Below are 27,151 nucleotides of genomic sequence, written 5' to 3'. Positions count from 1 at the left end.
TTGACGCAGTGACGACAGCATTAGTTATGTTTACAAACCAGAACTAGCATTAAGCCACGAAGGCATCTCCCACAATTTGAGTTTCCCCTTTACAACTTTCCACGCAGTCATGTTAATATGCGCAATAAATCGTTTACAATTAATCAGAATACCTTCTATAATATTTAGAGTAACACCATGGTTTCTTCAGGTTTTGTCTTTCAGTGTCATTTTGTTTTCGATAGAAAAATGACAGGAGTAACTTTTGATTTTATTTGTATTTAATCTCCCTTCATAATTCTGATTTCAATCATATTGTATTAACAACAATAACAAAAGTATTACTATTATTGATAATTATTAAGATATTAATCGCAATCATTTTACAATAACATTATAATTTATGAATATCTTCCAATAGCCATTCCGACAATTAATAGTATTAAATACATGAGAATACGTAACCTTATAGACACAAATGTAAACGTTTACCATAAAGAATTGATCCAGGAGGAGAGTGGTAGCCTCGCTTTCCGACAGTACCTGAACGCACCGGATCCACGCTGCACTTCCCTGTTCTGGTTTCCTTGGTTCCTGCTCCTCCCAGCTCAAAGATGGCAGCCATGGCACACAGATGAGAGACGACACGAATTTAGGAGTTTTGTCATGAAACCACATTGGAGTATACAGCTGTTACATGCATGGCTTTAAAATGACAGTGATATAAATTGTCACTGCCGATGTGTTCTTTGACTAAATCAATTTAAGGAATTAGAAACATCATGTTTTTCTGTGTGCTAAGCTAGCAAGCTACGTTTAGCAAATACATGAGCTTGCCTCTTCTAGCAAACAAGAAGAAAGCAGCTGCTCTGTATACCGTGTGTTGACCCTTTGCAAGGTGAGTGTTTGTATGATGGCTAATCCAACGTTGATGCAAACCTCTATTATTAAGCTATAACGTGGCAGCTGTTGCCTCGGTTAGCATAATTGCTGGCAGAACCTGTCTTCTATCTTAACCTTAACCTCAGGTCTGCCCTTTGTTGTATGGTGACAATCGCGTACCTGTCAATATAGTGTATGTGCATGCTAACCATGTTCACGGCCATCTACTGTTAACACTTGCATACAGTCTACTTGCTAGCTAAGCGTATCTGTTCGCCCACGAACAGCATTTAAATAAGATGCTAAATGTCACGGCTCTCCGTTCTCTGTTCATTTCGCCAATAGATTTATTTTTACGGACTGATTCCTGGCAAACGGTCAGGTGCTCCTGGTTATTATTTAGAATCCAAATGCTAATATTTTCTCTCTCATCTTACAACAGCTCAATTTCATCATGGCCATCACTCAGTTCCGCCTTTTCAAGATCTGCACGTGTCTATCCACCATCCTTTCCTTCTTTAAAAGGTTGATATGCAGGTGAGCTGATACACACTATTGTTTTTTGTGATCATTTTGCCAATGCACATTACTGGCAAACTTAAAGATGTCTGAAAACTCTTAACAGAATACCTTTGACAGGATACATTATTGAATGCCACATGCATCTAAAACATAGTTGAATAGCTGTTTTAATTTTTAATGAACTTGAAGTAAGTTCATCATGTTGGATTGTACACAGATGTTAATTTGTGGTTCACATGCATGGTGATTGACAACTGCAATGAAACAATGCAGAATTTATGTTCAAAGTTGAGTAAAAACGAAAATGTTATTAATAGAATTGAAATCCTTGTCACTGGATCAATCCCTCTACACTAAAGAGGTCTGGTTTGGTAAGAATGTCTCCGCTGCTGTTAAATTGGTTAAATTAGTTCATTTTGACCTTCAGGAGCGGAAGGGGTCGTAAGCTCAGCGGTGATCAAATAACTCTCCCGACAACAGTGGATTTCTCATCCTCTGTACCAAAACAGGTCAGTATTGTGTCAGTTAACCTGGCCCTAGAAGCCCAGAGCCTATTGCCTAATTGCAATGCAAACTACATATATTATAAATCAACAGCAATTCTCTCAATCAACTCACCAAACTCCTGCTCCACATGTACACATTTTACTTCAAGTGTTTTTTGTTTGTTCTGCACAGCCAGAGATCGAAGAATGGAGCTCTTGGGATGAAGAGGCTCCCACAAGCATTAAGATTGAAGGTGGCAACGGAAACGTTTCCCCTACAGGGAACGAGATGGACCAAGAGCCCGACTACTTCAAAGACATGACCCCCACCATCAGGAAAACACAGAAGGTATGTCCACAGGTGGTGCTGCATGCATATCATGTTCTTCTGGATGGGGGCTTTTTTTTCATGACTGTATTCATTTTATGTTGTTAAGTGGAGTTGTTTTTGGTTTCAGGCCTGACCTGTAGGACAATACTTGAAGAAAAAAAAAACGAAACTAGTATATGGTAAACATAGATGAACCTGCAGTGATAGATTATATGAAATCATGGACTATTTTTTTTAAACCTTTTTTTATATATATCAGGTCAGACCAGTGAAAAGGTCAGTCAATAAATCTCCATGGTAACAGTGCTCCTATCCTCGCCTGTTGCTTCTAGAGACGCAGATAATAACAAAACGTTATCTATATATAATATGAGAACATAAGAGCATGATTTCATGTATCTGCATAGGAAAAGTCACACCTCTTAACATTGTAACTTGCTGGAGTTCAGCCGCTGTATTCAATGAATCTGAGTGGGATTGCAAACCGTCACATGGTTGTGTTTTAGCCGCTGTCTTCCATGTCTCTGTGTTGTAGATAGTGCTGAAGAAAAGGGAGCCGTTAAACTACCTGGTACCCGACGGCTCAGCAGGTTTCTCCAGCAGACTGGCAGCCTCTCAGGATATGATGTCCTTCAATCCACCTTCAGTAAGTTACAGCATTTTAAAATAAGAAGTGTCTCTAGGTAGGTAGGTTCTCTGTTTCTAAAACATCCAACAATAAATTATAATTATTAGTCAAGGGAACTGAGGGCCTCCAGTAAAGAGCATAATTTCACTTTCTATTCACTCTGTTGCTCATTTAAGGATATTTTCCCAGCTGTACTAAACAACAAGTCAGACGTTTAAAATAGAAGTTACTTATTTAATGGACATGATATTTAAATGTTTTTTTTATTATTATGATGCTTGCGCAATATCTTTTTTGGTGATTTAAGGGGTAATTAACTAAATTAGGATATTAACTTGAGAACTAGTAGAAATGCATGTACATTTTAGATTTTCCTCCTTATAGTTCCTCTCCAGTAAAGCTAGAGGAGTCCTCCAAAATAATTGTTTGCTTAAAAGGGACTTATTTCTGGCTTCATTCAGAAAACTAAGGTTGCGTAATAGAAGTGTTGTAGTCGTGAACATACGCTTAAACGCTTCTGTGCAGGCTGAGCTGGGAGAAATGGATACCTGGCAGGAGAACTCCAACGCCTGGGAGGACGAGTCGGAAGCTGCGTGGGAGGCAGAGGTGGTGCTCAGGTAATATTTCAAGACGTTTCTGCGCCGGTACATAGATATGCACTATTACCAGTTTGTCAAGATATTTTAATTGATTACGTTTTTCATTCATCATTAATAAGCCAGTTAAAGGAACAATTGCATAATTTGTTTGTTTTGTACAGTACCAATCAAAAGTTTGGACACAATTTCTTTCTCATTGAATGAGAAAAGGTGTCCAAACTTCTGACTGGTTGTGTATGTAAGACAAAGGGGATATAACAACCATCAATCACTCATATAAAGCAGTCTGCAAACATCCATTATTGGTATCAGGGTACCATAACACACAGGACTTGTTCACATCTTCCCCTTTTGTATTGTTTTAAACACTTTAAATCGGCGTCGTCACCACCATATTGATGATGATAATCGTGGTGTCGGAGGGCTGTAGGGCCACCTACTGGCCAGCAGGTGGCAGTGTAGGCTTTTACAACACAGCGAGGAGGGAGATCCAGCTCTACCCTCTCGCAGCTGGCCTCACTTCTGTCGATGTGAGCTCTAGTGAGATTGCTTGCAGACGTAAATTAGCCTTTCCCTCTTTTGCACAGACAACAGAAGATGGCTGAGAGAGAAAAGAGGTCAATGGAGCAGCAAAGGAAGAAGATGGAGAAAGATGTTCAGAGGCTCACGAAGAAGGAGCAGAAGATTGCCGTCAAGCTTTCGTAACATTTTCAGAGATGCTCTTTTTTTGAGCCAAAGGAATGGGAGGGGGGCAAGGACACTGAATCAATCGTCGTCTTTGAAGTCAACATACCAAACAGGATTTCCACCCTTCACTACTTATCTGTCAGAAATCTGTCCTACTTCCCCCCGTTTCCACCAGCAGCCATTTTAGTCTGTTTTCCAGCTGTTGCAGTCTGAAATGCATCATTGTCGAGGCCAGACAATGCTCTTGGTCTACTCGCTATTTATGTGGCGGGGTCATTGTGCTCTTTGAGGGGGCTGTATTTTCGGGATACAGGTAAGCTGAGGTTAAACGTCAGATGTGGCATTAGAGGGTACCATTTAGATTAAGATTGGGTCTGTTGGGTAGCGAGGAACAAAAAAAATGTTGTTTCTTTCCCAGGAACATTTGTAAATAAATAGGTACCAACCTTTTTGAAACCCTATAAGGGAGTACATTTCCCTTCTCTGTCTTATTTATAAGGAGTTTAATTTCAAGCATCACTGTCCACCAGTGACATCCTTTGGTTTGCTTGATTGTTGTGCTTTTATATTCATTGTCTAAAAACTATGTTTTCTTCCCTCTCTAATGAATAATGCTTGATATTTTACACTAGCCCCCTGTCCTGTGCAACCCTTCATACACTGTAAACCTCTTATAAAATGAATGCTGACGATTTTAATTATGAGTAAGGATGAATGACCATAGACTAGAATCTAGCCCAACTGTGAGTGTTAGCTGTGGGTTCCTATGGTAATCACATGGCTATTGATCTGCCATTCATTCTCCTCCTCTGTCAGCTTGTGACATTGAAGGAACAACTTCAGTTATCAGGGCTTTCATTTTTTTAATGATTTTTTTTTTTTAAAGGGAATGGTGATATTGCTTTGCTCCTTAACGGTTGTTAGTCTCACTGCATACGCACTGTCTTTCTAAAACACGGATGCCTATCACAGTGTCATCTCCAACCAGTTACTGTGCTCGATAAGATGAAATGGGCTTTGACTGAGCATCCCATAATGCATTATGATGAATTCACCAATCAGTGTTGGAAAAATATCTGCACCGTTTCTAATAGGCAAGCTGTTGTCATGGAAACATGAGGTGAAAAAGGATTTTCTTTTTTATGAATTGAAATCTACAGACGGGACACACATATCTCTGTTGTGTTACCTCATCGATGAGTCCTTTATCAGGTAACCAAAAGTACATTTTTTGCAAGCTAATTGTTTGGTTGTTATCGAGGAATGAAATGATAACATACTCTGTTCAAATTAAAATGATGAAATATCAGCTTTAATTGAAATGCATGTGTATTTTTTAAGGTAATGTTTGCCAAACTTTAATTTGTGTTTCATTGAGTAAAGCTATAAGTTGTTCTGCTTTGAAATTTTCCCAATGAGTCAGAGAATCCCTTGTTTCTATTTTATTTCTTGTTCACGTGTAAGACTTAAAATAATTGTCACGATTAAGCAAAAACAAGGTACAGAAACTAAATTTATCCAGAAGGATTTAGCAGATTGTAATACTTGCTGTATTGGTCCAAACAAAGGTTTTTAATAAACTGATTTGAGTCATACCCCTTAGAGGTGAAACCCATTGGTCATGAGTCTGCTGACTGATGTGCAACAAGGGAAACCCTAGATAAGTATTTTTTTTAAACGGACATATTCAATTATTGAACTTTTAGATCATAAGGACGTTTAGCTATTTTTTTAGCTGTGCTAAATGGGGCTCCGTTGATGTAATTTTGACTTATCTTTGGTGGTGTGCCATGACATTTGGTACACACACACACACAAACAAAGCTACTAAAGCTTGTCAGCATACGGTTAGCATTCATCTCAAAGCACTGCAGCCCCCATGTACAGCCTCACAGAGCCGCAAGCATCCACTCTGGTCTTATTAATCAGTTTAATGTGATGCCTGACACCAATGGGACATCTTCAGTCTCCCGAGCACCATTACAGCGATGTCACTCATCAGGAGTAACTGCCTGACCACCAAAATCGCTGAGACTAACCCACTTTCAAAAATGTTTAATGCACGTGCTTAGTCTTGGAAAGGGGACGAGCTACATGGCTGATTGTCCCGAAAGGCTTGAGAATGCTGGTAGTCCGATGTGTTCTCAGCCGGTTCGATTTAACCACTGCTTTCTACTCAAATAAATCCAGCATGCACGGGCCACGTTGTGTGGAGATTACAGCATCTAATCACTTACTAGTCTGATGCTTTATGAACCGAGAGGTGCTTATGCATTTAAAGACACATCACCATATGGCAGAGGGGACTAAGACGTCAAGTTCTTTCAGACTTAATCAGCTTTATTCCCCTCCATTTCCAGGGAAAAATGGATAAATGTTATGTAATGAGAGAGTTCTTCCAGGCAAACACGTACCCTGGTACTGACCCAGTTTTCACTGGTATAAAATAGGCATTTTACAGCTTGAGAGATCCCAGTTAAGTGGGTCTGATGCACTTCATTGCAGACCTCCCTTGGGTTGTGCAGCTGACAAACAGGCCGGAGAGCTTTTACATAAGCCGAGCAGCCATGAGAACGCTGCTTGGTTGCACTCTTTCAGGCCGTTTGTTTTATTAATTCATGTGAACATCTTGTATAAATAAAAAAAATCTGCATTTTTACACTAGTCAAACCTTTAACAATGTTCCTGTTTAGTCATCCTCCATTATTAGAAACAGCATAAAAATAAAAAGTCACAATGCATGGCCAGGATTTATCATGCTTTAATAATAAAGATACAAGTACATTTGATGTAAATTACCAGTATTGCACATAGTTCAGGCACATAACAAGTGTCAATTGCTCTTAAGCATTGCTTTATTACAATGCACAGGCTGTACCAAATAAAACTACTCCCAAGGAGGAAAAAAAAAATAGACACTTCACAAAACAAAAAGCAGTGAACTCACATTAAAGCTTTGGCTGAAGGTTTCTTTTTGAACAAAAACTCAACTGTGGACATCTCAAACCAAATAGACATTCAATCTTCCACCTCCCGAAAACAAAATATAAATTTTAGGAAAATTGAAACACTGCTAACAAGGGACACCACACGACGATAACACAAAACCATCTACCCAGATGGTCAGTTTCTACATGTCAATTATAAATAAATACATAAATAACCCTGTTTATAAATAATCCCTTTCTTGTCACCATTTTGCGTCAATCCATGGTAACTGCACAGTGCAAAGTGCGTGTCGAGACAAAAATAACTATTACCATCAGTGTTTAACAAAAAAAACTGCAAGAAATCTTGCAAATACTCCTGAAATAGATGCTTAAGTGCTTTTAAGTTGAAGGTCAGGCGCGTGTGCAGGCGGGGTGAAGGCCTTCACGCGTCCGGCCTGCGAGTGACGTGCCGAAGAGAGTGCAATCCCATGATGCAACAGCCCCTGATGAGAGCGGCGATGTTGTACACCGGAGCGCTCCCGTCCACGCCGTGCCGCGAGTACAGCCAGGCCACCGTGGGCAGCACGGGCGCTGCCACGGCAACCAGGTCCACCAGGAAGCTGCTGCTCCAGTAGCGCTTGCCGACGGCGTCCAATCGCGGGGACGCACCGCGCTCCTCCTCGCCGACGCTGAAATCCAGCTCTTCCATGAACCGTCGGCTCTCTGCGGGTTCCGAGCAGCCCAGGCCGGAATCGCCAGAGTCGTCGGGGCTCTGCGGGGGATCGGGAATGCTGGGTCGGCGGGGTTTCGGGTCGGCGGGAGAGTCGGGCGGGATCGGGAGGCCGCTGCAGGCCGACGGAGCCGCTTCCCCCCCCGTTGCCCCGTGGAACTTGAGCAGCTGGAGGAGCACGGCCTGCAGGTCGGGCGCCACGGGCAGCGCGTCGGTCTGCATTCCTTTATCCTCCGTGTCCTGCTGGGAGGGTGCGCTCAGGGTGACGGTGACGGAAGCCGCGTTCGGCAGAGCCGGCGGGGGCGCGGCGGAGTCCTCAATCAACCGTCCCTCTTCCGACAGCGCCGACACCCCGGGCCCCGACTCCGTCCCCAGCTTCCCGCTGCAGTCCTGACTGAAATCCACCGCCGTGGACATGAAGACCTGCTCCAAAATGTCCGCTCTGTTGGCCATCTCGTCGTTTGCCAGCAGCCCGCTGTCCGCCATGGCCTCCGCCCCCTGGGTTCCCAGCTCCAGTCCGCCCTCTTCCTCCCCGACCATCTTCTTCACACAGGGGCCGGGGCCGTCGCAGATGCAGTCCAAGGTTTTGTCGTCTTGCAGGCTGGTGCCGCTCTGGGCCAGCTCCATGCTTTGCAGCAGGGACTCCAACTTCCTGTTTTGGATGTTGATGTCGATGAAATACTTCTGTATTCCTTTATCCTTCTCCATCAGGCTGCTCTTCATCGTTTCCACCACCTGGCGCAGCTGCTTGATCTCTTTGCGAGCCTCTTTGAGGGACAGCTGAGCCTCCACCCGGTGGCACTCTTCTTCGATCCAGTCTTCCCTCATTCTGCAGAGCTGGGACTTCAGCTCCCCGACCTCAGTATCTCTAATGAGGGAAGATAATGTCCACAGAAAATTAACAATACGTTTTGACATCCAACTCTGAGGGCAAGCAATTCATTTTATAAAATAGTGTTTCATACAATGTGCATATCCGGAAGAAGTATTGTATACTAGTAACTTGCAGTACGTAGGCAGGCAAAAAAAAAAGAAAGCGCAACAGAAACATCTTCTGTGCTGCTAAATCTGAACGGACCTGTCCCGGACGGTGTTCTCAGACTCCAACAGTTTGGTCTTCAGGTGTCGGATGGCCACTTCCTTCTGCTGCAGCGGGGTGAGATACTGCTCGGGGTTCGGGGGTCTGATGCCATGGTTATCCCCGCAGGAGTGGAAGCGGCCCGGGTTCACTCTTCTGTTGGGAGAAAAAAAAGAGACCATTTGGCTGATTAAAAAGGAAAGTCTTTAGAACTAATGTCTTCCGCCATCAGTTCTCCAACCGGACATTTTTGAAGGAAGTGCAGAAAAAGAAATGGCTCTTCTGCGTAAAATCGCTCCCTGTAGACGTTAATTTGTCTGTCCGAGAGAGTGCTTTCAGGGCCGATTCTCCCTGAAGCCTGGAATTAGTGTCGGACACAGGATTACTTGCATGCAGGGGGGGTTTGGTGGACCTAAAATGCTGGTTTATCCAAATACAAGCAGTTGGCAAGGAAACGTCACCTTACTTTAAATAGAATAACCTGATTCAGATGCTGCCATCATTAACATGTAAATCACCATTGCATTTCCTTATCTGTGTTTAATCTAACTCAGAGAAACTATAAGTCGTGTGTCTTTTTGGTAGAGGATGAGTGGGTGGATTTGGACAATATGCAAAGCAGCATGTAAGCCCCTCTTTTACTAGCACGATATCCTAGCAACCTGGGATACTCAAGCCTCTGCATCTCTGCCAGGAATAGAAACAGACCAGGAGACGGCAGAAGAAAAGATGTCACATGACAGCATCCAAGTGGAGGGCTAACATGCCTTTATTGGAGCTGTAATCATAAGAGGGCAGATTTCACTGCTGCTTAAATACTCAAAAAGCTGGGAGTCGAATGTTTTGTCATTTCTACTGCTGAGAGAATACTTTTGAGTTGAAGCGTACGCGAGGCGGAGCTGCAGTCAAACCAAAAGTAGCAAACCTTCAAAAATATAGAGCCTGGAGCACCTTGTCAGAACTCCATGCTGCAGGCTCTTCTGTGGGTTTATCAATTCTGCCATTTTGTTAAATATTTATGACCCTGTTCTCTCCCCCCCAACCGAGGTGTGTTCACTCCAATCCTGTTACGAAACCAATGCAATCTGTGGGGTCAATGTCTGGGTAACATATTCAGACATTTGCTATATTAAAATCAAAATTAATCCCCAACCACAGCCGGATCATGACCGTTATAATCCTATATGGCTGCAAGAGAGGAAATGATAAAACGATCCAAGCTTAAACCAACCACCCACCCACTCATTCATTCATTCACCCAATCGTCAGGCTGCACAAGAGCCACAGCCCAAATCTCTCAGCTCTCCAAATGTTGCATTTGTAATGAATCCAAGGTGGAGAAACGTGGGACGGTTAGACATGACCAGGGGGGGGTCAACCCTAAAAACCATAATAGTTGTTCAGAGACCATTAATAATGCGTGATAGTAGAGGCTTGCTTGGTATACCTGGAGGTGGGGCTGGAGTTGCAGCTGCTGCTGTTGGTGGTTGAGGAGGCAGCTCTGGGAGGAGTCCTGTAGGGAGCGTAGAGCTCTGCACCGCGGTTGGCTGTCGGGCTCCCAGGGGGTCTGAACACCGGGAGGGGTCTGCGACTGGGTGAAAGAAAGCACATGGGGTGATGTTTAAAGTGAAGATAAAGTGTGCCTTATTTCTAGCAGGCCGCGTGGAGGAACATCAAACCTGCGCGAAGGAGCCTTCTTTCCCGCTGAAATGGAGGCGAGGCTCTCCTTGGTCTTCAGGCTGCCTGTGCTGCTTGAGGAGCTGAAGTCGGCCTCACTTCCTAAAAAAAAAGGAGAACCACCAAGTCCCGATTAAAGCAGGACTATCTCAATACAGTGCTGGTGAACTGCACTTCCATCATGAAGGTGCCAACTAGATAGCGAAGCCTGACGCATACAGCCTCAGCAGCTTTTGGATGGCCTGAACCGCTAATATAGAACCTCACAAGGAGGACATACGGTTAAACCAGTTCATGTTAAATACAAATACCATTTGTGCTGCAAAATCAGCCAATAACATCCAGCCATTGTGTGTGCGGACAAACACTGCATGCAGGGGGGCCACAGCCCAATACAGAAGCCTAGGACATTTCCAGCTAATTTAAACGATTAAAGAAGAAATTCAAAGCTGTACCTGAGAAGCATCTTTTACCTTCAAACAAAACCATAGTACTGTGTCCTGGAATGACTGTGACAAAGGAAATATTTCAAATAATAACGTGTCGCACACCACTGTGAGTTGATTACTGCCCTGTGCACGTGGAACCAGTGAACTAACCACCTGCTAATCAGCCTAATTGGCTGAGCGCCCAAACCTTCCTGTTCAACCAATCAGCTGTCCTCCTCATTTTGACGTTTCCTGGTTCCTACCTCAAAGTAAAAGGGGGCGGATTTTGAGATCAAAACTAGAGTGCGCTGTTCCTGTTTCTCTCCACTATCCTCTGCAGCTGCTTCCCAGCCAGTGTTTGTCTAAATACTACATATATAAATATATAAATACATATATGCATCGTGTTGTGTATAGGTCAATACATGCAAAATTCAACACACACAAATCAGTAATATTGTCATCGTAGGATGGTTGCTTTTTTTTAGCTTTCGCCTCCTTCACCTCTGGCTTTCATGGCCGACCTCAGCTCCCTCTTGTGCTTCGGGGCGCCGCGTGTTTCGCCGCTCCACTCGTCCATCACCCTCACCCTCTTCACTTTGGTCTTGCGCTCCGGCAGCGTGGGCGAGCCGTGGGCACTCTGCTCTGAGCCTGACGGGGTTTTGGAGGGGGACACAGACTGACTAGTGGGGCAGCCGGTGTCATCTATTGTAGACAGGCACACAGACAGTAGTAGCCAAGAACAGGCAGCGCGGGGCAGGCGGGGCCAACACAGGCAGTCAGGTCAGAACTCAAGGTTCATTTTTTGGGTGTTACCTGACTGATTTCAACGGCTGTTCACTTTAAGAAAGTTGTTGCTTGCTGTGTGGGGGTTTTTACAAACACCTTTTACACACATTTACAAAAACTTTTTTTTGCAGTGTAGTCCTTGCCTTTAATATAATTTGTTTGTAAAAGAGGTGAAAGACATGAAAATATTAAATTATGTTTGATCCATGATGAAAAGTCAAACACTTGTACTTTTAGTATTTTTCAAACTGTCTCACCTTTACTCAAGTATAGGACCTGAATACTTATGCTTTCACTGCATTTCTCCAAAACAGTAACAGAGTGAGGAGTTAACAAATACAATAGTGAACCTGAGAGCCTGTGAAATACGCTCAGAGTATCTGGTGTCCTCAGACTGGAGCCAAGCTTCTTACCAGAGCAAAAGCTGGTGGTGCTGATGGTCCTTTTGGAGTGGTCTGAACTGATGTCACACTCCTTCCCTTCCTCCTCTGACAACGGTGAGTCAGACAGAGGCGAACCTTTGTCCTTTGGCCCGAAGGGATGGAGAACCAAACGAGGGATGCGGCTGCGTGGGCTTCCTTTCTCCGGCGACTTCTTTTCCTGTTTGAAGCAACATCTGTCAGAGCTGCAGGCCACGATGTAGCCACCCACCTTCACTCGGTGGACCTTCTTTTTCAGGAGGGCATATGTTTAAAACACTGGATTTTTTGTTCAAATAGCTGGGCCTGTTTTTTTTTATTTTTTATTCCATTGCTTTAAAAAATAACATTCAACATACATAAATCTGTCACCAGTGACTAGGGGTAACTGATGAGACTCACCTCATATTCTTGGAACGGTCCCATTGTGCTTCACTCAGTGTTTTTCCTCTGTGAAATGTAAAAAACGATGGAGAATGTCAGCAAAGGTGTTTTTGCTGTGTCAGCGTATTGACGTGGCGCTCAAACCCTTTACAGACAAGGGCCCTCTGTCTGACCTCTCTCTACTAGATCCCACATGCACACACACACACACACACACCCTGCCTGGTACAGATGGCACAAGAAACCCCCAGCCAGCTATGACCCACGCACACCCAATTCATGAGAAATGATGTCTACCCTCAAAATAAAGAGCCTGGATTGGATTTTTATAAATCAGAATGTGTCAGAATGTGCTTTGAGCTAAATGCCAATGACTGCATGCTCTCATGCTAGCATTGATGATAATGCTAGAATTCAAACAGTTAGCAGTTAATATTTAGTTTGGCTTGTTATTATGCTAACAATAGTCAATCAGCCTGAGGCTGGTTGAAAGTCATCATTTTTACACATAGTTATTAGTTGTTGACATGATTCAACAAAAAAACACAAAGGCAATCCATCCATATGTATATGTTGAGATATATCCCTGGATTCAATTCAATTTGATTCATTTTATTTTGTAAAGCCTGAAATCGCAAATTACAAATTTGCCTCAGAGGGCTTTACAGTCTGTACACATTTAACATCCTCTGTCCCGAAACCCTCACATCGACACAGGAAAAACTCCCCCCAAAAATGAAAAAACCCTTCGATGAGGATAAAAGGGAAGAAACCTTAGGGAGAACGTGAGAGGAGGGAACCCTCTCCCGGGATGGACAGACTGCAATGGACTGCAATGAATGAGGTGATATAGTTGAAGTTCTGGTGGCACTAGATGAAAGCTAATAGCTCAAGTTACTGAGATATTCTGTCTTGACCAAAGACGGGGGCTGTCAGATAGATCCATATGTCATCAGTGTGGCTAAAAACAGTATAAGAGATAAAACTAATGCAAATGTTCTGGATCAGAGTCTAAAAAGATTTCATTTTCTTGCTTTTTGTCAGTCTTTTTGGATTCCGATGATCAATTGCAGACAATAATAAATGAAAGGTGTCCAATTTCAGTGCCGAGCACTAAACTCTCCCTCTGGGCCAAAACTGTGGGGCAGCAGGCTAAAGTGCTTCTACCGTTGAGATATGTAAGACAATAAAGCAATATACAGTAAAAGGATATTCTCTTCAAAAAGGAAAGGTCACAGGATGTTTCTTTGGAAAAGTACTTTGGAATTCTTGTCAAAACTTTTTGTAAATGCACATTTAGACAAGGAATAACTATATTTTATTAATGCTTTGAAGCTAAATAATGCAGAATTCCTCCCACGCTTGAATAAACTTCATACAATCACTTCGCGTCCTCTCGTCTTTTGATTTTCTCTCAGCGTCACTGCCTAAAGGGGTCAGTTGCGTAAGAGCATACATATGGGGGGGGGGGGGGGGGTTCATAGGGAATGATGTAATTGACCCCAAGGCCCGTGTGCTGCTGCCGCATCGATGAACCCGAACACTTGCTTCATCAAGATGGCCTCCTTTTTTTTTTAACATTTTGCTTCGATCATCTGGATTCCCCAAACAATTTCCTAACATAATGATGTCAACACTTGACCTGATATAAGCCACGTACCCAGTTTGAGCAGCGCAGACTTGTACTAAATCCTCCAAAGAGGATTGCAAAAATAGATCAGAGACTCCTGGGAATCAAACTCAAACCTGCTTTTTTTTCCATCAGCCTCAAAAATAGATTCACGTGCTGTGTGGCCAAGAGCACCTTGCCCGCAGTTTCATTTTTCATTTTCAGGCATCCACAGCACCATCACACTGTGGCATTGCACGGCTGCCTGAAGCACTGGCACGGCAGCATCGGATTATAGTCACCAAACAGGGCACAGCAACCACAGCCGTGCCCTAGCAACCGTCCTAGCAACCGAGGGCGAAGTGTTCCAAAAAAACAAAATCCAGCTACATGGGATTCATTTTGTTTGTATCTGAAAAGAGTAAAGGCCTCTTCTACTCCTCCCGAGAAGCTGTCCTTTACTAAAAAAAAAAAATATAGAATGTACCGTAGTGGTGTGGGGGTGTTTGCCATTCGGCTGCACAGTGTTTTTCTCAGACAGAATGAACATTGTGTCCTTGAGCCGGGATTGGCAGGCTCGGGAAAGAAAATAAACAAACAGTGAAGACAACAGTTTCTAAAAAGGACACGATGATGGTTGTCAAATAATTCTTCCAATGAGTCATTCACGACTACGTGCGCTGGTAGAGAGATCTGAGGCAAATTAACAATCTGGGGCTGACATAATTAAATAAATATCTTACACATGAGGGGAGAGAGGAGAGTGACGTTGTTCTATTTCAGGAAGTGATTTTTATAAATCCATGCAACTACAAGCACGCTTTGAAGGAAATGCACAAGGCTTCATTGGAACATGAAGAACAATGCGTCATGAATCAGATTGTCCACAAGCCAAATCAATCCATTCAAAAAGGAATCTTCACATGCTCTTTTTTTTATAATATAATGCTGATTGTCACTCAATGGCACCAGCTTGTAACATCACACTCTGTGAGGTATTTGGATACCTGCACTCAGATTATTGATGGTTCTTATCTGAGCCGTGGTGGCATTTTCTGGTGGTTTTTCTTGTCCACAACTAGCCCGTGCACAGAAGGATTATGCACTCGGGTCCTCTGCATGACTCCAGACCATGTTGATTGGCTACCCACTGGGCGACAGGCTAAGCATCGTCTAAGTTGCAAACACCGGATTTTCAGCTCACTTGAGCACGACAAAGTACAACCATCTACCTGCGTAAGCGATGCGCAGTCACTCCAAAAACTCAACCATGGGTAAAAGTGGCCCGATCAGGAAGTGGATGGACAGGGGAAGGTGGACTTGGATAAAGCATGTGGGTGGGATGCTGACATCATACAATGCACATGACTGGTAAACAAGTCTTTAAGCCTCCTCTGAGGCTGCTTCCCATATCCAGATGGTCTGCTTTCAAAACAGCATGGCGTGGGCGTGAATGATGAATTCCCTAAATCCATCCCAGTCTATGAGCTTTGAAATGTTGATAACTCAGATGCACTAATGTGAAAGCTGTTTATTCGCTTTTGATGTCAACCCCCTCGCTCCATCTGTTAAATTGTGTAATTTCAGTGATGACGACATTCGATGCACACTGTGTGATCTTAACTTAGCATCTATTTTAAAACAAAGGAAACCTGTGCTGTGCAAATGGTGCGATTTCATTGTTTTTAGTGGAGCACATTGTTTGCATCACTTGTCCTGAGCTCATCAAGCCCTTAAAGAAACTGTGTCATCATTGCATGACATCAGGTCTCTGTAATCACATTGATTTTCTGAGATCATCCCAAGGAGCATAAAGCTTATTGAAGCCAATTCCAATGCTGCATGATACAATTGTAGTCTTAGGTGTTTATTATATTTCTATCATGCATACAAAGCTGACTGTTATGACAAACTCCTGTGGCATTATTCTCTGTGTTTTGGCACCCATTTACAAATACGTAACGGTCTCCTAATATTTCATATTTAACATGAACATTTAAAATTAACGAATTTACAAATGAATATCATGAAACCAAAAAAAAAGACATAGTGCTCTTCCCATTGAAAAGCCCCTCCCACGTGTTTACATCTCTCCCTTATCTTTTCCTCATCTCACTTCAAAGCCATTTTAATTTAAAAGCTGCTCTGATTTCCCTCTCTTGACATCCTGCTACCCCATCATGACATGGCTTGTTATATTCTACTATGGTGCACGAAGCGTCTTCCCCTCTATAGATGCGAATTTTACCTATGCTTGTGAGCAATGAAGGTGTTGTAAACATCCAACTTCAGACGTCATGTGTCCTTATCTCACCCTGACCATCCATAACATGGACGCCGGTGTGTGTGTGTGTGGAAATATGTGTTTGATTCGACGAAAGAATCGTTCCTGAACTTCAACAACATACCCTCCCATCTCTCTTTTGATCTCCTCGCCCCACCTCCTCTCACCCTTCCAATAGTTTCTTTTCTTTTCTTCGTCGACCAATGGTGACCATGAGTTTGTTGGAAATCATATTGAAATAATTGGCATGCTTGCCTGGATATGTGACGTTGTTTTCCTTGCAGAGGGACGCGCGTCAGTCGGTGAGGCACAAAGGGGTTGTTCCGCTGCTGGTGCTCCGGTGGTGGCTGCCTCCGATCTGCTTCTCGGCGGAGGAGAGAGCTGCGTGCAGACCGAGGAGGACACACGCAATTGGACAGGGAGCGAGACCACTGACGGTGCACGCGCGATAGGACTGTACCATCCCGAGCGCGTTACGTAACGCGAGAGGCTTGACTTAACCACTCACTGCCCACCGGCTGCGACATGTTTATATGGCAACATATGATCAACATGTGAATGAAACACTTCGAAGGCATCTAAATGACAATGTGACCACGTCACACACGTGTCGATACATTGTTCATAAAAACATGTTCTAATATCATGTGTCCTAATTTTAAATTATTTGTCGTAACGGCTCTTGCATGGAGTTGTGTGATGTCGTATTTCTTCAATTCCATGTTGTTGACTGAGTGACGTATTGTGATGTCCGACGCAATAATGTTTCATACAGGCTGACTTTATGCTGTATACACGCAGGAGGTGCGTGGTTGCTCTTCGTGGTGCTGAATTCAGAAAGGCTCTCACTACTCCTCTTGCAAATTATTTTTAGCGCATGCGCTTTAAATGCCAATTTAAAGTAAACATCATGTTTGTGTTAACAACCGCGCAATTGAATGAGTTTGCGAAGGTAGTGCCAGATTTTCAGTCATCATAGTCCTAAGGAAGCACATGGTGCCATGAATCTCTGTGTACAGCATTTTAAACGTACGTGAACATTGTGTCTGCAGAGAAATCCACCATTAAAAGTAAGTTAGATCGAGTTCTGAAGAATGACATCGAGTGGTACTGCATCAAATGTTATCATGACATCCATGAGCTGAAGTTGGTTTTTTAGCAATGAGGCCCTCTGCTGGAACGAGATAATGTCACACACAGTTTTTTTAAGGAGTAGATGAAGTGACCATTTTCCCCTCCCACCTAAATCCATACGTACATTATTTGTTGATTATGATATACCATTCTTTGTTAAACTTTCATGTAATTGTTCAAGTGTTTCAGAGCAGACACACGTGAGCACGTGGCTTTGTAATATGACTAGTAACTGCATGTGGTATAGCCTACAAGATGCATATTTTATATGGTGAGCTTCAGTTACTTAAAAGAGTCAAACAAACACATCATCATCATTAGGACCTTAAGAAGTGAAAATCTGTTGTTTGCTTGGATGATGCTTTCAGGTGACATGGAGATAACATTTTCTCGATGTTTCTGTCATTGTCAGAACTGGTTGTTTAACAGAAGTTTGGGGAATTAAATTGTCACCCTGTCTTCAATGCACATCATTTTGACTTTTTGTTTTGACAACCTTGTAACCCGTTGCTATATCTTCTATATGTGTATTTGACTAGCATGTTTCCACTGCTGTGAATCAAACATTAGAGGCTCGTACACACAGCCAGATTGTCTTGGAGGACGTGATTGCAGCATTTGGACATCGGATTGTAGTAACTAGTAATGTCCGCTAGAGGTCCCTCGTGTAATTTAAAACATGTTTGGCGTTTGGCGTTTCGAGTGACTCAACATTAACAAGAAATATTTGTGTGTGTGTATGTGTGTGTGTGGGGTGTGTGTGTGTGTGTGTGTGTGTGTGTGTGGGGGGGGGGGTATTGTGATGACCGCAAAGAGATAATTAAAAGGCAGACCTCCTCCCTCTATTCTCTGCTCTATTCCTCATTGCTTGTTATATTAATCATGCTACTTATTCCTTGAAAAATGTATATTTCTTCAAAAATAATGCCATTGCTTTATGATCGCCCGATGCACATGTATATCTTTTCAGTCTATCTGCGGATTAATCTTATCTAATCTGATTTGACGCGTCCCTAAACTTTCGTGATAAGGAGTATGTTACCTCGGTTTGAGTGTTCCTGAGAATGCTTTGAACCCACATCTACTTCGGTAAACTTTGTACCCCTGCAGTAATTCTGCTGCTCAGAAGTATGTGAATTGTTGTCTTAACCATTTGTCTAAAATAGCTTTCCAAGGAAGGAGCAGTTTAATAGTATTGCTTGATTTACTAATAGTTGTCAATAAGACAATATATGTTCATCTCCCACAAAAAGTATCTAAAAATCTATCTGGAAATGTTAGATGAGATTAGCAAGTGGCTGCTAAACCACCACCTCCAACAATAACTTTCCCACATGGACTAAAGTGTCTGTGTCGGTTGGCTCTGGAGCGCGTCTGTTTGGCGGTCTGTGACATGAAATTCTTTGAGAAGCCCTGCACCGACCGGCCGTGTGGGCGTGTTTCCCTCAGCCCAACAGTCTGCGCTCTTGTGTGCAGTCCAGAGCGCAAAACGCACTTCTTCTGATGCGACCGGAGGGCGTAAAAGTAGCAGTTCTACCAACCCTTACGCGACCACCCTCTCCCACTCCGGCTGCCCCTCGAATCCAACTTTCCTGAGCGGGAGTTTGTGAATATCTCCCTGGGACTCATCCAGCCATGGACGCATCAAGACTCTTAACGCTATATTTGGGGCTGCTCCTTTCTTTCCTTGGGAATATACCGTGTTTCCAGTCCGCTGCTATCATCTCTCCCTCTGCGCTGAGGAGAAACCGGGGAGCCCGGATCTCTCATCGGGACGGACAAAGGTCATCCAAGATCCTAAAAGACATCCTCGCGTCCACGCACCCTGTCGTGGGCCATCACAGGGACGACCTAAAGGACGCTATTGTGCCCCACGAATACATGCTCTCCATATACAGGACATACTCGGCTGCAGAGAAGCTCGGACTAAACGCAAGCTTTTTCCGCTCCTCTAAATCTGCCAACACCATAACAAGCTTTGTGGACAGAGGAACAGGTTGGTTTCAGTCCGTTGCACAGCTCCATCAGCCCGTTCTTGCATAATTCAGTGACACGGGGTCTTCCATTGAGATCGGTCTAATATTCTCTCTTTTAAGAAATGGGGCTTAAAATGACGGACATGCATGGTACAGAGACACCAGCGCGCAGCGGCAATTGTTACGCACGATTTAGATCAGGCAAATAGTGTGTGAAACTTTTACGCCCTCAAAGAAATATTAATACGTTTTTCAAAAGTAGATTATATGTTGTACATTTAGCAGTTCTGTGATTGTATTGGGATCAATTTACCGCACAGCTGCCGAAACATGTAACCTTTTCCCAGTATTAACTTATATTACACGTAAATAACCTCTGGGTTACACGACAGTAAAACACTAATTAAAGCGCTATCTCAATGAAGGCAGTAAATCACTGTCAGCCAACGGCAGCAAAAACGACTCTGCTGAATACAGAGAAACGTCAGGGGTTGTTTCATATGCGATCAAAAAAATTAAATTAATGACTAGACTAAAAAAAAACAAAAAACATTTCGAACATGAGCAGAGGATAACCTCCCCAAACAGGGACATTATGCTGCACGGTTTGGCCAACTTGTGCTGACAAAAGGAGCCGGGGGCCGAGGCAGAGCTTGTTGGTGCGGGAAGCAGGTGTTTGGGTCAGTTAACACGTTGTAACCCGCGAGAACAAACGTCTTATGGACACAATACACACATACAGCGCACACAAAGGCGACACAAACCGAGTTAATCTTAGCAAGATAAATAAAAGATAACTTTGTCTGCGCCCCCCCCCCCCCTCCTCTCCCTCACGCTCCGAGAATGTGCCCTGCAAAAAAAAATATCCATCATCGACTCACTTGGACCAGGGTCTGCTGCGTAAACCTCATTGATAGCTGCATACATGGTGGTAGGCATCCATCTGGTGAGAATCAACTTCTTTTTCAAGACAAGGAAATGCAATTTATGACAGTTGGTTTCAATATTTAATTCAAATATCCATTGAAATAAAGCACCTTGTGTTTTTCACACACTTGCTCTTTTTTTAGATGGGGGGAAAGAGTTTAAAGAGTGATTATAAAAGGCTTGTCCGTGTGGCCATTTCTTGCGGTGTGACCTGATCTGATCACTTTCTGCCGTGATTCTGATGTGATGTGTCACTGGCTCTGACCCCGAGCTGGACCCTCAGAGAGCTGCTCACCGTTGAACGGCTGATTGGAGTATTTGAACTCGGTGATCTAATTGAGTGTTCACGTCATAACATATCCAACAATATCTATTCTTCAGCTCGGCCACGGTGGGCACAACCCCCCCCCCCCCCCCCCCCCAAAGCGAATGATGAAAAGAGAACTTCCTCCACTGTGAGGTGTTTTTCTCCTTTTCTTTTTTTTACTGCAGAAACTCCTTTTGCGCAAGTTTAATTACGGAAAATATTTTTTTTTCCTTCTCCTTCTTTCAGCTTAAGTGACTTTCTTGTAGGAATCCAACCGGCATCTCTAAAATGTTACTTTGCATTAACCTGCAGAGACCATCTTATTTCATTCTGGGAATAAATCCAAAACGGGGCCGCTTTTGACGCGTAAAGTAAAAGGTTTTTTTCGTCTTTTACGCACTGTTTAGCAGATTAAAGGTCTTACAAAGTGCCAGGTGATCTACGGCTTCTTGGGCTCTCGCCCTATGACATTTGAACCCAGGCGGGCTGTTTCTTGGGGTTCAGAAAAAGGCATGATCAGAAAAATAATAACCCAAATTTGAAAACTCGTTTTGGCACTTGGGGGTAACTCGTTAAAGACCCCCACCCCCCACCACCACCACCCCCACCACCACTCCCCTCTCTCGCTCGCTCTCAAAACAGCGGCATATATGACAAAATATGTTTTGCGTTGGATCAAATTCAAGCAACAAGGTCAAACTAGAGTGCACAGGATGCCGTTCTAACCATGTAATAAAGCCCCCCCCCCCCACCAATTATCCACCGTCAAGCATCTTACGCGTAATGGAAAAGATTGGCTTTTTACATAGTAATGAAATTAAGAAAACCCTCGACATTTTTTTAACTGTCAACACGAATATCTCTCAATGGGTCCAACAGTACGTGCAGTCAGTCGGTCGGTCCGTGCAGGCGCGTTTTAGGGGGAATGTTGACGTTGGCAGGATGAGATGAAATATAAGAGGGGAAGTGCTTTAATGGGGAAGTTGGGAATTCACAACTGTTAATTGTTTGGTGAACTTGCATTCGATTTGTTTGAGGTCTTATAAAAAAAAAAAAAAAAAGAATCCTAATGCAGACCATACGCGCGAAGTCACTGAAACGAGCACACGGTTCCAATCTGCTTTTATGGTTTGACTTGGCAAGATACACGAAGAAATATACTCAAATATCCCCTTCAAGCAGATTTTACAACTTAGATGACAATAGTTCTTAAATGTAGGCAACCTTTATTTGTTTAAATGTTAGATAGAAACGGATACAATCAATGGTTTCATTTCGCAAGAATGAAAAGATCATCATACATCATCAGATTTTAGGATTAAAAGCTGTGTATTTTACTAAGTGGAAAATATGACATTTAAAATAAATGAAATCCCAACCGAAAATTAAATAAACCAAATTTCTGTTTTATGAGATTTTGATCTAAATTGTGTCACGGATTCTGCATCTCAATTAAAATATCGGGAAAAAAAGAGGAAAAAAAAGCAGGAAACGGAAACTCCGCATTTGGCAAATTATTTCCGTTACGTGACACCAATAGAGACGTAAGATGATCCAAAAAAATAACTTCTTATGGCTGATATTAGATCGAAACTAAGAACGTTTTTATTGCGTCAATACTTGAATAAGCTACCGTTTAATATGCATAATAGCACACGTCAAAGACAAATTATTTAGCTATAACATTTCTAAAAATAACATTAAAAAAAACCTTCTCTTCTTAAACGGAAATACTGTGTTCTGTCAACGCTAAAGCCTTTTCACGCATTGTCCCACGATGTTTGCTGTAATCTCATTGATGGGATATTTGCAGGCCTCCTGGGTCTCCAGCAGGGAATAATGCATTAATTGTGTATTGTTCGGTTGAGTACAGTATGTGGCCTTTGGTCCGTTGTGTCTGGCAGCACCCAGGGGCCTACCCACCACTACGCCCCTGTCTCTCTCTCTCTCTCTCTTCGCCTCCTAACACTACCAGAGAATACCTATTGCATTTTTTTGATATTGTAACTGCTTCTTAGGAACGTTTTAGACCGTGCAGAAGGAACATTTTACTTCCAATGTCAAAGAGCTTGAATCAAGTAATCAATCTGTCATCAAGTGGCATGAAAGCAGAGCCGTTTTCATTAAAAGGTCCTGGCCTTGATTCAAAGTGGCGTGGTGTTACATTTCAACCAGTTTTCACTGGATTATTGTTACTGCAATATGAAACATATTCATTTGTAATAACAGGTGGATGAAAAACTAAATATATGCATTTTTTTTTGAACAGGGAAGGATAGATCCTGTGTACGACATGAAGTCTCGTGTCCTTTGCGTCATGAAATATTCTTGAAGTGTAACAAATGTGCATGGAATAAAATGCAGATAAGTTAGATAAATTAAAGGTTAATAACCAAGAATTTGGGTATTTTTTTAACAAATATTAATATCTTATCCAAAATAAAAGCATCGTTTGTTTTGGGAGAGTTCAGGGTGAGTTTTTGAAAAACAAGAGGCAGAGAGAGACACAGAGAGAGAGAGAGAGAGAGAGAGAGAGAGATGCCTCTGTGAGAGAATGCGCCCTCTCCCTCCCTCCCTCCCTCCCCCCACCCCTCTGAACATTGTACACCCTAAGTGAATCTGACTGCAATTATTTTCTGCTTTTATCCCCGCAGACGATCTTTTGCACTCTCCTCTGCGAAGACAAAAGTATCTGTTTGATGTCTCAACCCTTTCAGACAAAGAGGAGCTGGTCGGGGCGGAATTAAGGATATTTAGGAGAGCGCCCGGGAATCTGGAGACGACGGGCCTCTACGACATCCAGCTCTACCCCTGCCGCTCGGACAGATTGTTGGACTCCCGGTCTCTGGACCCGCTGGACTCCACCAAGGCCGGCTGGGAAGTGTTGGACGCCTGGGACATGTTCAAAGCGAACCCGCATCATTACCACCACCCCCATCAGCAGAAGCAGCAGCAGCAGCAACACTTCCAGCAGGGCAACCAGCTCTGCTTCCAGCTCCGCGTCACTCTGCGCAAGTCAGACACCGAGCTGGACCTGAGGCAGCTGGGGCTGGACAGGAGCGGCCGGTCCCAGCAGGAGAAGGCCATCCTGGTAGCCTACACGCGCTCCAAGAAGAGGGAGAACCTGTTCAATGAGATGAAGGAGAAGATAAAGTCGCGCAGGACGTTAGGCGAGAAGGAGGAGGGGGTGGCAGCGAAGGCGCCAGGGGCGACGGAGGAGGAGGAGGGGGTATCGCTGAAGGGGGTCAAAGGGGAGGGCCCCCGGCGGCGGCGGAGGACCGCGCTGGGCAACCGGCACGGCAAGAGGCACGGGAAGAAATCCAAATCCAGGTGCAGCAAAAAGGCGCTGCATGTGAATTTCAAGGAGCTGCGCTGGGACGACTGGATCATCGCACCCCTGGATTACGAGGCGTACCACTGCGAGGGGGTGTGCGACTTCCCTCTGAGGTCGCACCTCGAGCCGACCAACCACGCCATCATACAGACGCTCATGAACTCCATGGACCCCAACAGCACCCCGCCCAGCTGCTGCGTCCCCACCAAACTCAGCCCCATCAGCATCCTGTACATAGACTCCGGCAACAACGTGGTGTACAAACAGTACGAGGACATGGTGGTGGAGCAGTGTGGATGCAGGTAGCGGTCCCGATGGACGAAACAACACCCCCCCCCCGCCAAAAAAAGATCCAAGATGAGTCTCGATGGGTCCCAGATTGAAGACATAGAGCCCTCGCAGGTGTGGAATTCCTTCGACTCGTGACGCGCCTCTTGTTTGTTCAAAAGGGATGCACACAGAGGCGATGCCTGCTATTTATTCAGCCTATTACAGTCACAGTAGTTCACACTCTCCGCCTCAACGTGTTACTCCTCCCGTCCCACCCACGCAACAACGTCGTCGCTCATCAAACAGGCCTTTGTTCCGAGGGGGCTGGATTCCTACATGGCGAGATGATGCGGTGCACATCGAGTCCGGCCGCGCACCTGTTCGTGCCGAGGCCAGAGGACAGCGGGCTTTTGCCTTTCAGCGCTTTGTTGTAGCTCTGCCAGCATGGCCGGACTCTTTTGGGTATGTGCAGCCAGGCCGTTGTTATTTCCACCGTCCAGCTGGAGTCATTACAGGCCAGAACTAGTGCCCCAATCAAGGAGGGGTGAATGTCTAATCCACCGAACGCCGCGCGCACACACACGCAACCCCCCCCCCCCCCCGACACACACACACACACACACACACTAGACTCAGGAGAGGAGAAAAGATGGTGGCGGTGATGCCTTGAAGAGATTTCTCTTTTTTTTGCCTGGAGACCAGTTGAGGGATGCACACCAAACCAGACTTGTGCCTGACTGGGGCCCTCTGGTTAAAAAAAGAAGAAAGAAGGAGAGGAGGAGGAGGAAGAAGAATAAAAAGCACACATTACTGAGGCGAACTTTTTGCGCAAAAGTCTGCATCTTTACGAAATGCACTTCCGCAACTGACTGCGCCGAGTACACGCAGTCGGTCATCGAGAGAGTTTGTCTTCACCGACGACGAACATTTAAGAAAAACAAAAAAGACTCGCAAACGAGACGATATTTAAATGCACATTAGCTTTGAATGCACTGCTGTTCATTACTTTGTTTAAGCTGTAAATATTTGTACAGTCGAAAACTTTACAAAGTGCAACGAATGAAGAAATGAGAAAAATGCATTTCTTGTAAATATACAAAATGCACTCAAATCGGTATGATTTCTATTCTATAATTATTTTATTATTTGTGATGTACAGAGTTCCATGATAATCATATATTTCTTACATTGATAAGAATAATTTAAGGTGTATACGATATTGTCTTTTTTTGCAGAGGATGGAAAATACCATTATTAATGTCTACCTCATTATTGCATATAGGATCTGAGTTTTGAGGTGCATTCAGTTAGAGTGTAAAGAGCTTTTACAATGATATATAAGATCATTTATACACATATATTACTGAATAATATTCCACACCATTACTGTACAAATAAAATTCAAAGCAAAGTCTACCAGCCTGGTACTTCTGATGATACACGCAGTTCTTTTTTTCACATTTATTTCATACATTCAAGTGCAGAGCCTGACTTCCCCAGAAAGCACAAAATACAAAACATATGTATTGTGTTTTTTTATGAGTGAAAGGGGCCAAAACGTTTTCTTTTTCATCAATAGATTCCTAAATACATCAAATAAAATAAACATTATCATATTTCTTTTCTTTGCTTGACTTACAAACACAACACAATGTTTTTAAAATCATACAATCTCTAAGCTGAGGTTTGATCAAAATCAAATACCCTAATTCAACCATTAAAATGTATATCAAGTGCATCTGGAGCACAAATACCTTTGCCTTCAGGTGAGAAAGCTAATCTATCCTTCCCCTTTGTAAGTTTCTCATCATAGACAACAAATGTCATCATTCAGTGAGTGGATGGCTGGGGATTGCGCCATATTAACATATGGTGACCATCCAAGTAGAAGAAAATCCACTGACTGACTGTCATTGATATGGGACCGAATGTACAAACCCCACCTATTTCCCAATGAATTACCTTGCCTGGGTCAAGTTTACTTAACACTTTAATGTTTCCCAATCTGTGGACGAAAAAAAAAAAAGGTTTGAAAGAAGGGATTGCTTCCATATCGTCTATCGACCTTGGCCTGGAAACAATTAGGAAGTGGCTTTGAAATGTTATATGTTGTGCGGGCTCTTGTACAGTATCATGTCACTCCCCACATGTTTGCTAAGGGGAAACTGAGGATGCTAAGTGCTCTCTTTAGCGGTCGCCAAAAATGACTGACACAACAACCATTCCCTGAGTCCGACCAAATTGCCCTCCAGGCTACGTGTCTGGAGCACCATTGCCGCAGTGCTGTTGCGAGCCACGTTATACCTGCTTCTCACAAGTGCACCATGGCAGATATTCTGCACAGTGGTTGATACTGGATTAGAAATACTGTAACATTGCGAAACGAAGGCTGCAATTTTAAACAGCTTCATGTATCTTGTGGGATAAACCTTTTCCTTGTTGATTTATATTTATTTGACAAGTTCCTCGGTCTGGTAGGCACTGGCCTGGAGGTGAGACCAAATGCGAAGGGAACAGTTAAATGGTGATGAAAGGGAAAGGAATGCTTTGTTTACGTGCTTCAATCCTTCACTCTCAAGTTAAATGTTCCTATAAAGTTCTTCATCACAACCGCCGTATTGTCCCTCCGCTCCGCGCCGAGGCGGAGAGAGCAAAAGCGGAGAGTTGTGTTTATTTGAAACTCGGGTCTAATATATTAGTCTAAGCAGACCGAAGTTGGCAAAGAGACGGGCCCTTTTCTTCAGAAACACAAATAGTCCTGA

General features: G+C 43.6%; 3 protein-coding genes across 5 annotated transcripts; 2 read left to right on the top strand and 1 right to left on the bottom strand.

Annotated features, from left to right (window-relative positions):
* The first annotated feature begins 577 nt into the window (after positions 1 to 577).
* Positions 578 to 5,715, top strand: ebag9 (estrogen receptor binding site associated antigen 9). Its single transcript, XM_037454811.2, has 7 exons — positions 578 to 877; positions 1,304 to 1,398; positions 1,811 to 1,892; positions 2,062 to 2,217; positions 2,735 to 2,845; positions 3,353 to 3,444; positions 4,014 to 5,715. Exons 2-7 carry the CDS (start codon positions 1,316 to 1,318, stop codon positions 4,129 to 4,131), a joined length of 642 nt encoding a protein of 213 aa, XP_037310708.1. The 5' UTR covers positions 578 to 877; positions 1,304 to 1,315; the 3' UTR covers positions 4,132 to 5,715.
* Positions 5,716 to 6,858: 1,143 nt separating this feature from the next.
* On the bottom strand, positions 6,859 to 16,877 carry sybu (syntabulin (syntaxin-interacting)). Of its 3 annotated transcripts, none has more exons than XM_037454397.2 (8): positions 16,697 to 16,877; positions 12,567 to 12,614; positions 12,159 to 12,345; positions 11,461 to 11,661; positions 10,531 to 10,630; positions 10,299 to 10,442; positions 8,852 to 9,007; positions 6,859 to 8,641 (listed from the first exon to the last, which is right to left on the bottom strand). In XM_037454397.2, the coding sequence occupies exons 2-8, from the start codon at positions 12,588 to 12,590 to the stop codon at positions 7,486 to 7,488; spliced, it is 1,968 nt and encodes a 655-aa protein (XP_037310294.2). In that variant the 5' UTR covers positions 12,591 to 12,614; positions 16,697 to 16,877; the 3' UTR covers positions 6,859 to 7,485. The 3 variants fall into 3 exon arrangements, with proteins under 3 accessions (XP_037310294.2, XP_037310295.2, XP_037310296.2); XM_037454398.2 differs by having other exon boundaries at positions 11,461 to 11,607; XM_037454399.2 differs by lacking the exons at positions 11,461 to 11,661; positions 12,159 to 12,345; positions 12,567 to 12,614; positions 16,697 to 16,877 and adding an exon at positions 10,984 to 11,450.
* Positions 16,878 to 19,049: 2,172 nt separating this feature from the next.
* gdf6a (growth differentiation factor 6a) lies at positions 19,050 to 24,977 on the top strand. Its single transcript, XM_037454400.2, has 2 exons — positions 19,050 to 19,571; positions 23,440 to 24,977. The coding sequence occupies exons 1-2, from the start codon at positions 19,211 to 19,213 to the stop codon at positions 24,423 to 24,425; spliced, it is 1,347 nt and encodes a 448-aa protein (XP_037310297.2). The 5' UTR covers positions 19,050 to 19,210; the 3' UTR covers positions 24,426 to 24,977.
* The last annotated feature ends 2,174 nt before the right edge of the window (positions 24,978 to 27,151 follow it).

The sequence above is a fragment of the Pungitius pungitius genome, chromosome 11, assembly GCF_949316345.1.
Source record: "Pungitius pungitius chromosome 11, fPunPun2.1, whole genome shotgun sequence".
Lineage (NCBI taxonomy): Eukaryota > Metazoa > Chordata > Actinopteri > Perciformes > Gasterosteidae > Pungitius > Pungitius pungitius.
The sequence above is the reverse complement of the archived record's forward strand: the minus strand, read 5'-3'. Positions and strand labels throughout refer to the sequence as shown.

What these genes read in the sequence shown, in the direction of transcription:
- ebag9 (XM_037454811.2), top strand. Translation starts at nt 1,316, where the DNA reads ATGGCCATCACTCAGTTCCGCCTTTTCAAGATCTGCACGTGTCTATCC. An exon ending in CATCCTCTGTACCAAAACAG is followed by an intron (nt 1,893 to 2,061) that starts GTCAGTATTGTG and finishes TGTTCTGCACAG; the next exon opens with CCAGAGATCGAAGAATGGAG. An exon ending in GAGGCAGAGGTGGTGCTCAG is followed by an intron (nt 3,445 to 4,013) that starts GTAATATTTCAA and finishes TCTTTTGCACAG; the next exon opens with ACAACAGAAGATGGCTGAGA.
- sybu (XM_037454397.2), bottom strand. Translation starts at nt 12,590, where the DNA reads ATGGGACCGTTCCAAGAATATGAG. An exon ending in AAGAAGGCTCCTTCGCGCAG is followed by an intron (nt 10,443 to 10,530) that starts GTTTGATGTTCC and finishes TCTTTCACCCAG; the next exon opens with TCGCAGACCCCTCCCGGTGT. An exon ending in AACTCCAGCCCCACCTCCAG is followed by an intron (nt 9,008 to 10,298) that starts GTATACCAAGCA and finishes TTCTCCCAACAG; the next exon opens with AAGAGTGAACCCGGGCCGCT.
- gdf6a (XM_037454400.2), top strand. Translation starts at nt 19,211, where the DNA reads ATGGACGCATCAAGACTCTTAACGCTATATTTGGGGCTGCTCCTTTCT. An exon ending in CTTTGTGGACAGAGGAACAG is followed by an intron (nt 19,572 to 23,439) that starts GTTGGTTTCAGT and finishes TTATCCCCGCAG; the next exon opens with ACGATCTTTTGCACTCTCCT.